The following is a 19,190-nucleotide window of genomic DNA, read 5'->3' on the forward strand; positions in this document are numbered from 1 at the left end:
TACCAACTGAGCTATTGGACTCCCCCCCCCCTCCCATATGTATTTGTATATAATATTTATATCCCAACACATTAATAATGATGATATATACTTGTTTTCCACCAGACTCACAGGCGCGCTTCCCTGACAGACAGCGACAAAGTCAGTGCTAGGAAAGAACAGCTGGAGTTGAAATACGCCAGTCACTCGAGAAGGGGAAGTCCCAGGTCTAGTGACGACAACGACAACACTCTGACTGCAACAACAGACGGATCGAGAGTTAGGAACAACAACAACAACAGTAATAACAAAAGCATGAAGTTGAATATCAATAACAATGATATGGACAACAGTGATAACAGGGATAGTGAAAGTAGAAAACATCTGTGGAGAAATCGAAAATCTGCTCTCATGTCAACGAAAGTCGATGGCAGATTACTGAAGGGAACAAGCTCCAAAGTATGTCCTAAAAGGATCCAAAGCCAGGATGAAAGGTTGCACATATCGGATTTTGTGAAGGATTTGTCTACAAAAACCAAGAATAGTAGCAGTTGCGATAACGCGATTCCATCTACCAGTCGGATAAGTGGGCCAAGTTCAAGGTCTGACATTGTGTCCAAGGCGTCAGAGAGATCCTTGACCCCTTTGTCGAGGTCAGTTTTATCCAGGACTAAATCCATTGAGATCAACAGCTTGGAGGAGTCGTCTGACCATGAAAATCGCCAGGGGTTGAGCCCGAATAAAAAGACCGCACACAGAGAGGATAATAAACCAATGAGAACAAGGAGGAAATTGGAAGAACGCAGAGATAGGAGTATGATGTCCCTGGCAAAACGCGCTGGCTCTTTGAAGTGGTCGTCTTTTGAGGATCTGGATAACCAACTCAATTGGGCGTATGGATTAATAGACAAACACGCCAAGAGATTGTCCCGTTCTGTTAACATCAAGATAGAAGATGACGTAAATGAAAATAAGACGACGTTATCTCACACGCCTGCTTTCACGTCTAGGTCGTATGTTGATGATAGTTCTCAGGATAGCACACTTACAAGGAATGTAAGAAAACTGAGTAAAAGTTTACAGAACGTGAATTTGTCTTCTCTTGACAACAAACAATCGCCCTTACAAACAGAATCAGCATCACGCATTCGTCCAACTCTTTCCAACAGATCCTCGCAACATTTTGATGACGTGTTGCATCAAAATCCTTTGGATAAAATCACACCCATTGGCAATCAACCGTCAACAAAGTGCCGCAATGTCAAAGAAAACAGCCAAGAAAACACACATTTTGAAAATGAACTAACGTCTTCACTTCCGACACCGACGGAGCTAAAATCATCGGCAGATACCGTGAAAAGAAACAGCATCGGACGAAACAAAATAATTCTGTCGCCAATCGCATCTAGAACGAAATCACAAACCAGCGGATGCGTGCCGACTTGTGCTGAGAAAATAGCCGTAAAGAAACCGTCAAAGAAGAGAAGAAATGTTACAGATAAAATAGAACTCCAGAAACTTAATCCTGTGAACCATATCACCTCCGATTCCGATTCTGGAGGATCGAATGTGTCTAGAAGAGGATCGATACCGGACAGTGACAGAAAACCATCCATTCCAATGACACTTCCTGTAAGGCCGGTCTCCTCTTGGAGTCAGAGGAAGAGAAGTATCGTATTCGGTGAAAAATCACCACAGACTCCCAGGGAAGTTTTGAATGACACGCATGCGCAATGGGAGGAGCTTGGTGATTTTCTTGGGCAAATTCGTAAACAACACAATATGGACCACGCAAGGGTGAGTTCAATTTATTGATAGTGATTGAGGGGGGGGGGGTGGTGGGTTGTAGTCAAGACCTCCAACATAGTCGGTGTGAGGGACCAGAGTTCGATCCGATGTCGGGGAAATCTTCCCCCCGTCTGTCTTCACCAAGTAATAAACGGTTAAGGGGGGGGGGGGGGAGCGACATTAAAAATGATGAATTTTGACCCAGTTTGCTAAAATTAGATTTTGGTGGGATGTGTCATGTGACCATTTGTCTGCATAAAAAATTGCATGCGAACTTAATCTTCAGTTTTTTTTCGACTCAAAATAACGTATTTTCTGACCCATAGAATGGTTAAATCCTGCCCATTTTTAGTTTCAGTGGAAAGATTTCATGACAGAATATTAAATAGTCTTTATAACTAAATAAAGGCAAAAACATATCAATGAAAAGTAGAAACTCTCCTCTATCTTCAACAACCAATCACTTTGTTCTTAATTATGTCATGTGGTCACAATCCAATCAGAGATCGAGAGGAGAGTTTTTCCCTAAACTCGTTTACTTTAACTTTTAAATGCGTTTTTCTCAAAACTGCAATTTTCGTCACTAAAACCTATTTCCTCTCTCATTTTTCAACCAATCTTCTTCAAACTTTCTACAAATGAGTGTCATACAAATACGCAGGTCTTCTAGGAGCCGGATTTTTGAAAATATCATTTTTGTATGAGTAATTTGAAATTATTTAGCTTTTTTCAAGGGGAATAATCGAGTAATAACTTTGATCTTAATTTTTAAAGTTTCTAATTAAAAAATTAAAAATCGGGCTAATAGAGTCTCTTTATTTTCCTTTTTTCTACCTCTGACCAAAATATTATGGCAATCGGTTGATAAACAAAAAAGCCTTTGACTTTTTAAGATTTGTTATTTATTTTCCAATATGGCGTCGTTTCCATAGCAACGGGCATCTTTTTTCGAAAAAAAATTATATGCAATCGTCCTTCCCAAACATATACATTATGACTGTGCATAGAAGTTTAGGATATTTCATCAAATAAAAAAATGATCCTGTAGTGTCGCTCCCCCCTTTTTTTTAAAAAAAGATATTTTACTGGATCTGAATGGTCACGGGGTCCCGTCTTGTAAGAATAAAAAGGCAAGATATTCTAAGCGTGGATAGTGACGATATGGGTAACAATGATATCAGAGACCTGGTTATCAGACGGCACGTCTTCGGACAAAACACTTGTGTGGCTATGTGGTCTAGTGGTATGTCACTTGCTTTCGGATGGGAAGGTCCTGGGTTCGAGCCTCACTAGGCGAATAATTGAGTCCTTGGAAAAGGCTCTTTACTCACACTCTCACCGTACTAAGGTGTAGAATGAGTACCTGACCGTTAACAGCGGTGTCTCTGTTGAAAAAAAGAAATAACAACATCGCTCTAAGTCTCCTTGTACATGTTACGTGTTGCTGTTGGTCAGGGACCCTTTGTAAAGCGTTCTCGTGATACGTGAGCTAAATGTCGTCAAACTTAGTAACTTGTGTTTTAAAAACGTCTTGAAACGTGTCACACAATTTTACCTGGCCACCATATTTAGTTTTGGTATGGTACGGGTCAATGGGAGCGATCTATATTCAGGTTTTCGTCCAACCTAGTCATCGATTACACGATTTGTTGCTATGCAACGGCTGGACATTTCTCAATAAATGTAAACGCACTGCTTTGTTTATGAAAGGTGTAAACATCCCCATGTGTCAAAATGGCCAATCGTGATATTAGATTTTTCTCAAACTGTGAACACTTTTCACTATGTGGGTCATTTTGAGCACATTTTGCAATGTGACCAATGACCTCGAGCACATGGGAAGGTAATATATATTATCACCATTGAAAGCTACAGATAGCAAGAAACATTTAAAAAACAATAAGGCGTTACTCAATTTTACGACATTTTTCACATTAATCCTGGGCACGACTGGGAGGATTTACCAAAAGTTAATTTTACAACAACAACAAAAAAGAGAAAGAAAGAGAGACAATACAAACATACTAAAAAAGTAAGTCAAAGTAATGCTAGACTGCTAGAAACTGTAGACTGTAAAAAGTAATAAACAAAAATGGTATATAACAGCTTCAAAAAAGAACAAAATACCAAACACGGAACGTTTCGGACTCAAAATTCTTCTTCAGGTTAAAATAATAGACTGGCTGGCAAATACTATGACAGACATCATGGAAAATGCACATACCCAAAAATTTGGAATATGCCAAAGTAATCGCCATATTAAAACCAGGCAAACCAATGACTGAACAATCCAGCTCTAGACCAATATCTCTACTTTGTTGCTTATACAAGCTCCTGGAAAGAATCGTACTAGAGCGAATCACCCCATATGTAAATCCCTGCATACAACCAGAACAAGCGGGCTTTAGACCACAGAGAAGCACAAGTGAACAAGTCCTTGCACTAACCTGATACATTGAAGCAGTTCTTTGAGAACAAAAAGAAGACTGGTGTAGTCCTAATAGACGTATCTGCAGCTTACGACACTATTTGGACAGGCGGACTGATGTTAAAGCTCTCAAAAATGATTCCTTGTAGAAAGACGCTTAAACTGTTGTCTACCATGACTGGCACATATCATGTCATATTGGGAAACAAAAGCAAAACACGCAAATTTAAAAATGGGGTACCACAAGGTTCAGTTTTAGCACCAACTTTCTTCAATGTTTATATCTCCGACATGCCAAATTGCGAAGCACTCAAACTTGGATATGCTGATGACTGGGCCTTAGCCTATCCATCGAAAAACTTGAAAGAGATTGAAGAAGTTCTAAGCAAAGACACCACCCGCCTGAAACAATATTTTGATAGGTGGTACCTAAAAATGAATACCACCAAATCAGTATCCACAAACTTCCACTTGAATAATCGAGAGGCAACAAAAGAACTGATGATCACAGCCGGTAACTCAATACTACCCCCAGACCCCAATCCTAAATACCTCGGCATTACATTGGACAGACAACTAAAATATCGCAAACACATTGAGAGAACCGCAAATAAAATCGCAAAAAGAAACAGCCTGGTGAGAAAACTCGCAAGTACCACCGGGGGAGCCTCACCACCGGTACTGAGAACGTCTGTTTTGGCACGGTGCTATAGTGTGGGACAATACTGTGCCCTTGTTTGGATGAGGAGCCATAATGTAAACCTCATTGACATCCGATTAAGAGAATCAATGAAAAGTCAACTCCAACTCAGTGGCTCCCAACACTGAGCGGCATTGCACCACCAAGCCTTAGACGACAAGATGCTAATCAAAAGGATGCATGCAAGAATTGACAAAGCCACAGACAACATCCCCATAAAATCAATCATAAAGGGGCCACCTTCAACATCAAGACTCAAATCGAGAAGACCTTTCCACCTAACAAAAATGGCAGACTTCAGTGTTTAGGAAAACTGGAGAGAAATGTGGAACAGGAAAACACCAAGAGGAGGAAACATCATAAAAGATCCAACCAAAAGAGTGCTTGCATTCGATAACGCCAGGAAATATTGGATTTCCTCAAATCGCCTCTTAACTGGACATGACAGAACTGCATCAAATATGTACAGATGGAAACTTGGAAACAGTGATACCTACCAGAAGTGTCAGGCAGCCCCAGAGACTAGCGTTCACATCGTCCTCTACTGTCCAGTCACTAAACTTGAAGGTGGCTACGAAACCGTCCTTAGGGCAGAGGAAGACGTTAGAAGCTGGGTCGACGAAATAAATTTGGAGGTGTAGCCATACGCTACTTCTACTTCAGATTGACGACAGAGTTATTTTGTAGATCAATCTGGAATTTAGTAATGTATTTATGTCTTTATTGATTTTTGTTGGTGACTGAAGAAGGGTTTTCAGCCCAAAACGTTCCGTGTTTGGTATTTTGTTCTTTTTTAAAGGTGTTATATTCATTTTTGTTTATTACTTTTTAAAAAGCAACTTCTTGGTCTCTGTCACACAATTCTACCTGACTATCATTTTGATATGGTAAGTTGAGGTGGCCTTGTGGCTAAGGCATTGCTCTGTGACCTGGATGATCCCGGGTTCGAGCCCCGCTTCAGGCTCTTTCGTTTGTTTGTTTTTTCCCCTTGGGACGATTACTAACCCCAATTTTTCGAACATTGTACAACAAAGGCGATCCTGATGGATTATCTAAACTGCCGTACTCTTGAAAAACACATATTTAGAAATTTGGCCAGAAAAACGTCCTTCAAATATCGATCGATTTAAATGACCCTCGTCTTAGTAAAAACTTTCAAACGGGGGGCTTCACGAAGTTTAGCCTATTTCAGTAAAGTCAATTTGCACACGTAGTAGGTTATCTCAACACACATGTCGTGTGGATAGTGTGTTGTCACATTATGTTATCTACAAACATAATAGACACACATACAACGAATGGAAGAGCACGATAATGACATTCATATTTATTGAGTAGCGTGGTGTCTAAAAACCTTTAATTTCATATAGAGCAATATCCACTAAACGTGCTAAAAGCGCTTTACAAATTGTGCCTAACCAACAGCAACACGTAACATAATATATATTGAGACATATCTCCAGTTAGGCGATATTACAATTTTTCCGATGTCTACGCTGCTAACTACAAGGTAACAACAAGATATGAAGTGAATAGAAAAGTGCCAGAAGACAATAGAGAATAAAAATTTTTCGCGGCGGTGGTGGGGTTTGAACCTGCGACCTTATTGGTACGACAACTCCGCCTGGCAGGTGAGAGCGTGGCTCTACCGTGTGAGCTATCCACGAACACAAAAAATATTCGTTTCAAACTCAAAGTCATTACTAGATCCCTCTCTCACCTACTTCTTGAGACCGCCGATTCGTTCGTACACCACCATCGCGAATAATTTTGACCAGCAGTTAAGCTTAATAGCCAATATTCTCAACACAAACATATAACATAGAAACGATTGAGACATTGAGTATGCTCCGGTGTATGGGGTGAATTTTAATTCAGAAAAGTGAGTGGAGCAGGCACTTATGTTGGTAACAACAAGATATGAAGTGAATAGAAAAGTGCCAGAAGACAATAGAGAATAAAAATTTTTCGCGGCGGTGGTGGGGTTTGAACCTGCGACCTTATTGGTACGACAACTCCGCCTGGCAGGTGAGAGCGTGGCTCTACCGTGTGAGCTATCCACGAACACAAAAAATATTCGTTTCAAACTCAAAGTCATTACTAGATCCCTCTCTCACCTACTTCTTGAGACCGCCGATTCGTTCGTACACCACCATCGCGAATAATTTTGACCAGCAGTTAAGCTTAATAGCCAATATTCTCAACACAAACATATAACATAGAAACGATTGAGACATTGAGTATGCTCCGGTGTATGGGGTGAATTTTAATTCAGAAAAGTGAGTGGAGCAGGCACTTATGTTGGTAACAACAAGATATGAAGTGAATAGAAAAGTGCCAGAAGACAATAGAGAATAAAAATTTTTCGCGGCGGTGGTGGGGTTTGAACCTGCGACCTTATTGGTACGACAACTCCGCCTGGCAGGTGAGAGCGTGGCTCTACGTGTGAGCTATCCACGAACACAAAAAATATTCGTTTCAAACTCAAAGTCATTACTAGATCCCTCTCTCACCTACTTCTTGAGACCGCCGATTCGTTCGTACACCACCATCGCGAATAATTTTGACCAGCAGTTAAGCTTAATAGCCAATATTCTCAACACAAACATATAACATAGAAACGATTGAGACATTGAGTATGCTCCGGTGTATGGGGTGAATTTTAATTCAGAAAAGTGAGTGGAGCAGGCACTTATGTTGGTAACAACAAGATATGAAGTGAATAGAAAAGTGCAGAAGACAATAGAGAATAAAAATTTTTGCGGCGGTGGTGGGGTTTGAACCTGCGACCTTATTGGTACGACAACTCCGCCTGGCAGGTGAGAGCGTGGCTCTACCGTGTGAGCTATCCACGAACACAAAAAATATTCGTTTCAAACTCAAAGTCATTACTAGATCCCTCTCTCACCTACTTCTTGAGACCGCCGATTCGTTCGTACACCACCATCGCGAATAATTTTGACCAGCAGTTAAGCTTAATAGCCAATATTCTCAACACAAACATATAACATAGAAAACGATTGAGACATTGAGTATGCTCCGGTGTATGGGGTGAATTTTAATTCAGAAAAGTGAGTGGAGCAGGCACTTATGTTGGTAACAACAAGATATGAAGTGAATAGAAAAGTGCCAGAAGACAATAGAGAATAAAAATTTTTCGCGGCGGTGGTGGGGTTTGAACCTGCGACCTTATTGGTACGACAACTCCGCCTGGCAGGTGAGAGCGTGGCTCTACCGTGTGAGCTATCCACGAACACAAAAAATATTCGTTTCAAACTCAAAGTCATTACTAGATCCCTCTCTCACCTACTTCTTGAGACCGCCGATTCGTTCGTACACCACCATCGCGAATAATTTTGACCAGCAGTTAAGCTTAATAGCCAATATTCTCAACACAAACATATAACATAGAAACGATTGAGACATTGAGTATGCTCCGGTGTATGGGGTGAATTTTAATTCAGAAAAGTGAGTGGAGCAGGCACTTATGTTGGTAACAACAAGATATGAAGTGAATAGAAAAGTGCCAGAAGACAATAGAGAATAAAAATTTTTCGCGGCGGTGGTGGGGTTTGAACCTGCGACCTTATTGGTACGACAACTCCGCCTGGCAGGTGAGAGCGTGGCTCTACCGTGTGAGCTATCCACGAACACAAAAAATATTCGTTTCAAACTCAAAGTCATTACTAGATCCCTCTCTCACCTACTTCTTGAGACCGCCGATTCGTTCGTACACCACCATCGCGAATAATTTTGACCAGCAGTTAAGCTTAATAGCCATATTCTCAACACAAACATATAACATAGAAACGATTGAGACATTGAGTATGCTCCGGTGTATGGGGTGAATTTTAATTCAGAAAAGTGAGTGGAGCAGGCACTTATGTTGGTAACAACAAGATATGAAGTGAATAGAAAAGTGCCAGAAGACAATAGAGAATAAAAATTTTTCGCGGCGGTGGTGGGGTTTGAACCTGCGACCTTATTGGTACGACAACTCGCCTGGCAGGTGAGAGCGTGGCTCTACCGTGTGAGCTATCCACGAACACAAAAAATATTCGTTTCAAACTCAAAGTCATTACTAGATCCCTCTCTCACCTACTTCTTGAGACCGCCGATTCGTTCGTACACCACCATCGCGAATAATTTTGACCAGCAGTTAAGCTTAATAGCCAATATTCTCAACACAAACATATAACATAGAAACGATTGAGACATTGAGTATGCTCCGGTGTATGGGGTGAATTTTAATTCAGAAAAGTGAGTGGAGCAGGCACTTATGTTGGTAACAACAAGATATGAAGTGAATAGAAAAGTGCCAGAAGACAATAGAGAATAAAAATTTTTCGCGGCGGTGGTGGGGTTTGAACCTGCGACCTTATTGGTACGACAACTCCGCCTGGCAGGTGAGAGCGTGGCTCTACCGTGTGAGCTATCCACGAACACAAAAAATATTCGTTTCAAACTCAAAGTCATTACTAGATCCCTCTCTCACCTACTTCTTGAGACCGCCGATTCGTTCGTACACCACCATCGCGAATAATTTTGACCAGCAGTTAAGCTTAATAGCCAATATTCTCAACACAAACATATAACATAGAAACGATTGAGACATTGAGTATGCTCGGTGTATGGGGTGAATTTTAATTCAGAAAAGTGAGTGGAGCAGGCACTTATGTTGGTAACAACAAGATATGAAGTGAATAGAAAAGTGCCAGAAGACAATAGAGAATAAAAATTTTTCGCGGCGGTGGTGGGGTTTGAACCTGCGACCTTATTGGTACGACAACTCCGCTGGCAGGTGAGAGCGTGGCTCTACCGTGTGAGCTATCCACGAACACAAAAATATTCGTTTCAAACTCAAAGTCATTACTAGATCCCTCTCTCACCTACTTCTTGAGACCGCCGATTCGTTCGTACACCACCATCGCGAATAATTTTGACCAGCAGTTAAGCTTAATAGCCAATATTCTCAACACAAACATATAACATAGAAACGATTGAGACATTGAGTATGCTCGGTGTATGGGGTGAATTTTAATTCAGAAAAGTGAGTGGAGAGGCACTTATGTTGGTAACAACAAGATATGAAGTGAATAGAAAAGTGCCAGAAGACAATAGAGAATAAAAATTTTTCGCGGCGGTGGTGGGGTTTGAACCTGCGACCTTATTGGTACGACAACTCCGCCTGGCAGGTGAGAGCGTGGCTCTACCGTGTGAGCTATCCACGAACACAAAAAATATTCGTTTCAAACTCAAAGTCATTACTAGATCCCTCTCTCACCTACTTCTTGAGACCGCCGATTCGTTCGTACACCACCATCGCGAATAATTTTGACCAGCAGTTAAGCTTAATAGCCAATATTCTCAACACAAACATATAACATAGAAACGATTGAGACATTGAGTATGCTCCGGTGTATGGGGTGAATTTTAATTCAGAAAAGTGAGTGGAGCAGGCACTTATGTTGGTAACAACAAGATATGAAGTGAATAGAAAAGTGCCAGAAGACAATAGAGAATAAAAATTTTTCGCGGCGGTGGTGGGGTTTGAACCTGCGACCTTATTGGTACGACAACTCCGCCTGGCAGGTGAGAGCGTGGCTCTACCGTGTGAGCTATCCACGAACACAAAAAATATTCGTTTCAAACTCAAAGTCATTACTAGATCCCTCTCTCACCTACTTCTTGAGACCGCCGATTCGTTCGTACACCACCATCGCGAATAATTTTGACCAGCAGTTAAGCTTAATAGCCAATATTCTCAACACAAACATATAACATAGAAACGATTGAGACATTGAGTATGCTCCGGTGTATGGGGTGAATTTTAATTCAGAAAAGTGAGTGGAGCAGGCACTTATGTTGGTAACAACAAGATATGAAGTGAAAAGAAAAAAAAAATTTTATTCTCTATTGTCTTCTGGCACTTTTCTATTCACTTCATATCTTGTTGTTACCAACATAAGTGCCTGCTCCACTCACTTTTCTGAATTAAAATTCACCCCATACACCGGAGCATACTCAATGTCTCAATCGTTTCTATGTTATATGTTTGTGTTGAGAATATTGGCTATTAAGCTTAACTGCTGGTCAAAATTATTCGCGATGGTGGTGTACGAACGAATCGGCGGTCTCAAGAAGTAGGTGAGAGAGGGATCTAGTAATGACTTTGAGTTTGAAACGAATATTTTTTGTGTTCGTGGATAGCTCACACGGTAGAGCCACGCTCTCACCTGCCAGGCGGAGTTGTCGTACCAATAAGGTCGCAGGTTCAAACCCCACCACCGCCGCGAAAAATTTTTATTCTCTATTGTCTTCTGGCACTTTTCTATTCACTTCATATCTTGTTGTTACCAACATAAGTGCCTGCTCCACTCACTTTTCTGAATTAAAATTAACTACAAGGTACTCATTTTACACCTGAGCACGGTGAAAGAATGTGAGTAAAGAGTATTTTTCAAAGACTCCACTATGCGCCGAGCGAGGCCTGAACCCAGGGTCGTCCAATCTGAAAGCGAGTGTCATACCACAAGACCACATGGCCTCACAACCAACAACCAACAACACACTCGGGCTTTTATATAGAGCAATATCCACTACTATGTACTAAAAGCGCTTTATTAAGGAGTCCTAAGCCAACCGCAACGCTTAGCATGTAGGGCGAGACATGACGTTGTTACTGGGGTTATTTTCGATGGAGACAATCTGCTACACCCAAGTACTCTTACTACACCTGAGTATGGTGAGATAATGTAAAAAAAAAAAAGAAGAACCTAAATGAGAAACATAAACGCGAATGTTACTTGTATTTGTTAACAAAAAAGAAGAAAAACACAATGTGTGAGCCATCGGCTCCATTCGATTTTAGGTCTTACAGTAATCCTTCAGAGCCATTAGGCCCATGGAGCCGGAGTTTATCTCGGTTTCTATAGCGTGAAACGGAAAATGGCAATTGCTTTTATCCTATTGATAGGACGCTATTTTCTGCAAGATCAAACAGACCCAGCTACCCATTCGCTGCTGGGTAGACAGGTGGATAAGAAAAATAAAATCTCGACTGCAGAATGGGATCGATCTCGGTCACTTTGCGTGTGATGTGAGTGCTCTATCAACTGAGCTATCGGACCCTCTACTTTAATTCTGAAGTCGGCGTAAAACAGATTAGAAAAAACGACATTTCACTTTTATATTTGAGCTGTTATATAGAGCAATATCGACAAAACGTGCAGAAAGCACTTGACACGGGGTCCTTAACCATCAACAACTCTTAGGCGATGTTACAAAGTTTTTGTTTTTTCGAACAGTGACAACGCTCTTAATGGCCGTTACTCATCATTTTATACCTGAGTATGGTGAGAGAATGTGAGTAAAGATCCTTTTCCAATAACTTAACTACTACTAGGTCTTAGTTCGACCTATCTAAGTTTATTTATCTATTACATATCACGTGACCAACCTGAAATACATTATTGCTTTGGTCTTCTTGACTGTTTCCACGTGTGTTATAAACCTTCTTAGGTAAAATTAACGTTGGGTTAATCAAAATCAACACACGCGTGTCCATCAGTTAGTGTTTGTGCTCAATGTTGTAAAATTGGTTGACTTTTTATTTCAAAGGGGAAAAAAACTTCTCTGGTTCGTGTCTCACAATTCGACTTGGCAACCATTTTTATTATTTTTTTATTCCACAGTTATCAAGTGCAAAACACAACAGCTCACCTATTCGTCCCACCGACCAGTCAAGACGAAACAGCAACTTTGCAACTGTCGTGGAACAACGTCTATTGCCGAGAAGACATAGTGAGAGCAACATCATATTGCTGAGTCACGCAACCCAAGGGAAGCGGAACGTGTTGGACATGAGACAACAAGGGGGAGCAACTCCCAGTCACTCTAGACGGAAATCGTGTCTACCGCCGGAGCACTCGGGTGCTACGCAAAGCACGACCCACGTCAAGAAACTGGTAGCGATTCACAACGCCTTGCAGAGTTCAGCTCTTTCCATGGCTGATATGGACTCGGAAATGTTCTAGTATTATGTGTGACCCACCGTTCAAGATAGAATGAAGTTGATGTCATTGAGGTCTTTGTTATTGCTTTTTGCCATCCGCGTTTATGAGTAATTCTCACTAAACCAGACTATGAACGTTCAAGGTTACACATAGTTTCGTGTGTTGGTCCGTTATATTTCCGGATTATCAATGTTGTGAGATTCTTAGCCAAGCGTATACTCTATATAATCGGATGTTTTGTCTTGGTGAAGACACATGTTATTCATTGGAAAAGCTTTTACGTGTCGCTTGGGGGCGATAATTTTCGGAAAATATCCCCCTGGAACCAACTTCTAAAAGCTTTGCAATATTTTGGATGGAACACAAAGTGTAAATAAAATCTAAAGGCTGCATTCATCTTCTATTTTTACACCTTGATGTAAATAGTTATCGATATATGCTTGTGATTTATGTCAGAACTTTCAAAAAACAACAATGAATATAACAGTTTCAAAAAAGAACAAAATGCCATAAACTCTCTCTCTCTCTAGGTTCCATGCCTGGTCCAGGCTTCGGATACTGCATGAATTATCTCTCTCCATTCCTCCCTGTCTCTTGCTTTTTCAAACAGCTCTTGGATTGTTAGGTTGGTGAAGCCCTTCAGTTGATCTATGAGTGTTTTTCTTTGTCTCCCCCGGGCGCGTTTACCAGGTATTTTTCCACAACTTGCCAGGTATCCATTCTTATCTTTCCTTACTATGTGTCCGAAAAGGATAGTTGTCGATCCGCTATTAAGGGCATTAGTTTCCTTTGTTGGTATGTTTGTTTTAGCACTTCTTCGTTCGTTTTGTGTGCAGTATACGATATTCTCTGCATCCTTCTCAAACACCACATTTCAAAAGCTTCAATGTTCTTTTGTGTTTCTGCATTTGTAGTCCAGCTTTCGCATCCGTATAACAAGATTGGCCACACGTAGCACTTCAAGACTCGGAATTTAATCCCGAACGACATCTGTTTGTTTTTCAAAATGTTTCCGAGGTCCATAAAGGCCTGTTTGGCTTGAGTTATTCTTGCTCGTATGTCTCGGTTACATCTTCCATCTGTTGTCACTATTGAACCCAGGTATTTAAAACTTTCTACGTTGGTAAGTTGCTCGCCGTGAATCGTTATATTGCAGGTGTTGTTGTTTTCGGGGTTTTTCTGTATTACCATGCATTCCGTTTTGGTGATATTCACTTCCATTCCCTTGGCTTCACTATCTACTACCACTTTGTCAACAATCTTTTGAAGTTGGCTTTCTGATGTTGCAACGAGTACCGTATCGTCTGCGTATCTTATATTATTTATGTTGTGACCTCCTACTTTTATTCCCTTCAGATTAGTTATGCCCCTCATGATTGTTTCTTGGTATAGATTAAACAGATCTGGTGAGGCAACACACCCTTGACGGACTCCTTTCTTAATAGGAATGGAATTTCCTGTCGAGTTTCCGATTTTGAAAGATGCCTGCTGGGTGTAGTATAATGTTTGCATGAGTCTGAGGTCTTTCTCATCAGCGCCAATGGAGTGCAGTTGTTTTAGTATTTCTTCGTGGCGAACTCTATCAAAAGCTTTTTTGTAGTCGACAAAACAGAGGTATAGTGGGGTCTGAACCTGTATAGCTCTTTCACTTAAAACACGGAGGAGGTATATTGCGTTCCTTGTCCCTCTGTCAGGTTGGAATCCATATTGTTCTTCTGCGATTTCGGGATTAATCTTATTCCTTAGCCTGTTGATAATTATACGCAACAGTATTTTGTTGATGTGGCTTATTAAACTTATAGTTCTAAAATTTTTGCATCTGACTGCACCTGCTTTCTTTGGTATTGCTATGAAAATAGAGTTACAGAGATCTTCTGGAATTTTCCCAGTGTTGTATATATTGTTGAATAATATGTGAAGTTCATCAATTGCTAGATCTCCTAGGCTTTTTAATACCTCTACAGATATTTCATCAGGGCCTGTTGCTTTACCATCCTTCATTCGTTCCATGGCATGTTCAATTTCACTTTTGGTAATTTTTGGTCCGCTTAATGGTTCTTTGAATTTCAGTGGTGGTTCATTTCTATTTGGATCATTGTACAGTTCGCCTATGTATTCTACCCATCGGCTTTCTATATGTTGTTCTTCAAATAGCAGTTCCCCTTGTTTGTTCTGGATACAACTTCCTGCTGCTTTGCTTTTCCTTTTCCCTGATAGTTCTTTTATTCTTTGATGAGCTTGTTGGGGGTTGGGTTTGTATTCTCTTTCGATTTCGCAGCATTTCCAGTCTAGATAGTTCTCGTGTCCCTCGATGCATTTGGATTTAATGTGGTTGTTCAATGTTTGGTATTCTGCAGACCCTCTGTTGCATTTTCGTCTTTCTTCAAATAGGTTTAGAATTTCATTTGTCATCCATTCCTTTTTGCTGTTTATTTGAGCTATTGGTAAATGCTTTTCTGCAGTTGCTTTGACACACTTTTTTCGTTATCAGGTTCACTTTGGCTTTGTATCATGAGTGCACTTTCAAATTCTTCTCTCATTTTTGTTTGTATGCCATTGTCTTTGCATAACCTGTAATCCCTCTTTATTCTACCAGCTGTTCTCTGAATAGCTTTAAACTTTATCCTTACTGTACAAACAATTGGGACATGGTCACTGTCTACATCGGCGCCTGGGTAGGTTTTGCAATTTAATATGCCATTTCTGAATCTTGATGATACTGCTATAAAGTCTATCTGGTTCCTTGCTCTGTCCCCTGGTGATTGCCATGTCCAGGTTCTTCTTGGGTGTTGTTGAAACCAGGTGTTTGAAATCATTAATTTATTTGTTCTACACCAATCTGCCCAGATGTTTCCTCGTTCATTTCTGTCTCCGTAAACTACACGGAACAAAAAATAATAAAGACATAAATACATTACTAACTTCCAGATAGACGACAGAGAAATTTAGAGGACCTACAAAATTTATCTGTCTTCAATCTGGAATTTAATAATGTATTAAGTCTTTATTCTTTTTTCTTTTTTTTTTTTGTTGACTGAAGAAGGGTTTTGAACCCGAGCGTGTTTGGCATTTTGTTCTTTTGTTATGTTGTTATATTCATTTTCGTTTCTTACATTTTACAGTCCACAGCTTCTAGCAGCCTAGTATCTCTTTGACTTTAAATAGCTATCATGTAATACTATTATTAGTAGTATTGTGACTGACCTTGGCCTTTGTGAACTTATAGCCTGACATTTCCCTTAGAATTATGGCCCAATACAAGGCGACAATCACTAAAAGAAAGGAAAGACTGCGTATTCAAAAAATAAACGATTCCATTGATTGTGCTATTGACTACAACTCACAATCCACTGTATTTACATGATCGTCGCTTGGATTGGAACACCATATTCTGCAGAGCATGGATGCGTATATTATATAAAGGCTATGGGCCGACACGCTTGAGTGCTTTCTCCTTCGTTATTTGTGACCGATCGAATCATAACAGTTGGATTGATAGCGTTATAAAAAAATTGAATTTATAAAGAAACATTTGAAATGTTATCAACAAAAACATAACAGAGGCTAAAGTATCATATCTTGTCATTTTCATTTTCAAACCACTTTTGGCATTTTATTTACCCCGACATAAAACTTTTTTTGATACGACAAGGCACCATTGTGATTTACTTTCAATTCGATTTTTCGGACATGTTAATCAATTCATACATCAAAATTTGAAACCTGTTTTATTATCACTGTTCCCTACCTCTGGTATGACAATCAGTTGATTTCAAATGTTCTATAACATGTTGTTAATTATAAGAATGTGTAGGGGAATATTGTGATTTATACATAGAAGATTGGGAGGATAAGGAGAAATAAAAATCTCTCAACTCGTTCATTCATTAACGAAGATAAATCGATAGATGGATTTAGAGAGAAAGAGAAAGAGAGGAAGAAGGATAGAGAGGGGAGAGAGAGAGAGAGAGAGAGAGAGAGAGAGAGAGAGAGAGAGAAACAAAGAGAGATAGACACGGAGAAAGAGTAAGTGAGTGTGAGAGAGAGAGAGAGAGAGAGAGAGAGAGAGAGAATGAATGAATAAAAGAAAGAGAGAAAGAAAGAGAAAGATGAACAAAGAGAGATAGAGATGGAGAAAGAGTAAGTGTTGTGAATTTGAGAGAGATGAGTGAGGGAGTAAAAGAAGAGCAAAAGAAAGAAAGAAAGAGAGAGAGAGAGGGGGGGAGAGAGAGAGCGAGAGAGAGAGAACGAGAGCGGTAGAGAGAGAGAGAGAGAGAGAGAGAGAGAGAGAGAGAGAGAGAAGATTTAGATACATTTCTTTTGTCTTATATTTGGACTTATCTGAATAAAACAAAATTGTCAATTTATAAGCTTTAATTTTCTCGTTTTGTCAGATAGATTCATATGCTTTGTTTTCTGAGTTAAACTCAAACTCGTCAGTTCATCTATCTACCAATCAATCTATCCATTCATCCACCTGTCTTTATTTATTGTTTATGACTACCCATCTATATCTATATCTATATATATATAAATTCAATACAAAGCAGCAAAGATTAATGATTAAAATCAGATATTCTGCAAATATATAAAAAGAAATCACTCTATAAAAATGCAACTAAACATTACTCTCATTCTACTCATTTAAACACGATTATGTTGTGGGCTTCTAAGCCAAGCGCATACTATCTATATCCAGCAGCAAACAAAGCCATATAGAGCATACTTTACACAATGAGGTCAAGACAACCATGAAGGCAGACAAACTGCAACCATTCACACAATTATAAACAACAACTTGAAGCGCCTCCAGAACCATCCGAAATTATGGTCGGAAAAATATATTGCTGATATTTGGTGTCTCGCAGAGGATTGAGACCAGTGAAGGCAATTTGTCCAAAGAATTCGAGAAAATACCGAGGCGACTCAAATGTTTGATTGGGAAGAAGACGGCAATAAGTCAAGTAATTCAGTAATGATAATATCTACAAATGACAATATACATCGGTTATCAATCTATAAAAGTAACCACCAGGCCCATGGAGCCGAAGTTTATCCCTGTTTCCATAGGGTGAAATGGACAATTGCAATTGCTTGTAACCCTTTGGATAGGACGCTAGTCTATCGCTAAGTACTTCTCACCAAATCTAACAGACCCAGCTACTCAATCCCTGCTAGGAGGACAAGGGGAGGGGGAGTCAGATAAAAATTCTCGATTGCATCCGGGATCGATCTTGGTCCCTTTGCGTGTGAAGTGAGTGCCCTACCAACTGAGCTATCGGAACCCCCTCTCCCCATCAATCTTTACGATGTCGAAATAAGTTAGATGCTGCAAATTAAATCTGCAGCGATAACTAAATATTAAAATTTAGATCAGTTTAAATCTTTTATTCAGGAAAACCGAAACAGCTTCTTAAATTGAAAAAAAAAATAATTAAAAAGCTAAAATCTCACAATTCTTGTCTTTTGATATGAAAATCACATTTCAGTATCTGCCTCATCCCAACAGAATAGCCTTTTGATGAGGTAGGTCACATAATGACTCAAAAGGGGCGACGTGGCCGAGTAGCATTGCACTGTGACCCGGAAGTCCCGGGTTCGAGTCCCGCTTCAGGCACTTTCGTTTTTTTTCCTTGGGCAAGATTATCAACCCCTAATTGTCTCACATGGACAGCATGGGCGATTCCTGTTGACATCTTGGTTGATGGATTATCTATATTCCTTCATGGAATGCCTAGGCGACGGGATCTTGTAATGTCGTGGCGGAAGGGCATAAAAAGGACACATAATTTATTCTTTTCACACAGGTCAAGAGGTCAATATGACGTAATTACCCATCTCTACAATCATAAGACAATCCATTTCATTGACCAAACCAGCATCTGTATCTCGACCCTATCTGTGTGTTGTCCATTATCATACCTCTGTAATCAACTACCCTGATATCTCCTGACATTATCACATGACCCCATGTGACCCCAACTTCTGATATTGAAACGTCACAATGAGACCACAAGACAAAATCATCTGCTTGACCACAACTCACTTTTATCGGGCCGGCTGTTCGGAATTTTGGTGTGGTCAGAGGATTAGATATTACTTCATTTTGTGACAATGGTCAGTATTGAAAACTTTCTAATCAAATTAATCATATTCCACTATATTATGTTATTCCACAACGCAATATTTACGGCTTTACAAAGCAATAGATGTAGGGGGTCCTGATAGCTCTGTTGGTAAAGCACTTCGCGAAGTCCCAGGTTTGAGAATTTTTGCCAAG

The 19,190-nt window shown here is 40.0% G+C and overlaps 2 protein-coding genes across 3 annotated transcripts in view; both read left to right on the forward strand.

Annotated features, from left to right (window-relative positions):
- Positions 1-66: 66 nt before the first annotated feature.
- LOC144967681 (uncharacterized) lies at positions 67-16,422 on the forward strand. 2 transcript variants are annotated; one of them, XM_078905213.1, is made up of 2 exons: positions 67-1,776; positions 12,590-16,422. In XM_078905213.1, exons 1-2 carry the CDS (start codon positions 295-297, stop codon positions 12,929-12,931), a joined length of 1,824 nt encoding a protein of 607 aa, XP_078761339.1. In that variant the 5' UTR covers positions 67-294; the 3' UTR covers positions 12,932-16,422. The 2 variants fall into 2 exon arrangements, 1 of the variants encoding a protein (XP_078761339.1); XR_013644437.1 differs by lacking the exon at positions 67-1,776 and adding an exon at positions 6,212-6,405 and having other exon boundaries at positions 12,590-12,704.
- Positions 16,423-18,940: 2,518 nt separating this feature from the next.
- LOC144967683 (procathepsin L-like) overlaps positions 18,941-19,190 on the forward strand; it is a 14,125-nt gene continuing 13,875 nt past the window's right edge. The window contains exon 1 of the mRNA XM_078905217.1: positions 18,941-19,027. The gene's annotated coding sequence lies outside the window, so the exon portion shown is untranslated. The remainder of the gene's footprint in view (positions 19,028-19,190) is intronic.

The sequence above is a fragment of the Berghia stephanieae genome, chromosome 3, assembly GCF_034508935.2.
Source record: "Berghia stephanieae isolate SIO BIC M18660-M18661 chromosome 3, UCSD_Bste_1.3, whole genome shotgun sequence".
NCBI lineage: Eukaryota > Metazoa > Mollusca > Gastropoda > Nudibranchia > Aeolidiidae > Berghia > Berghia stephanieae.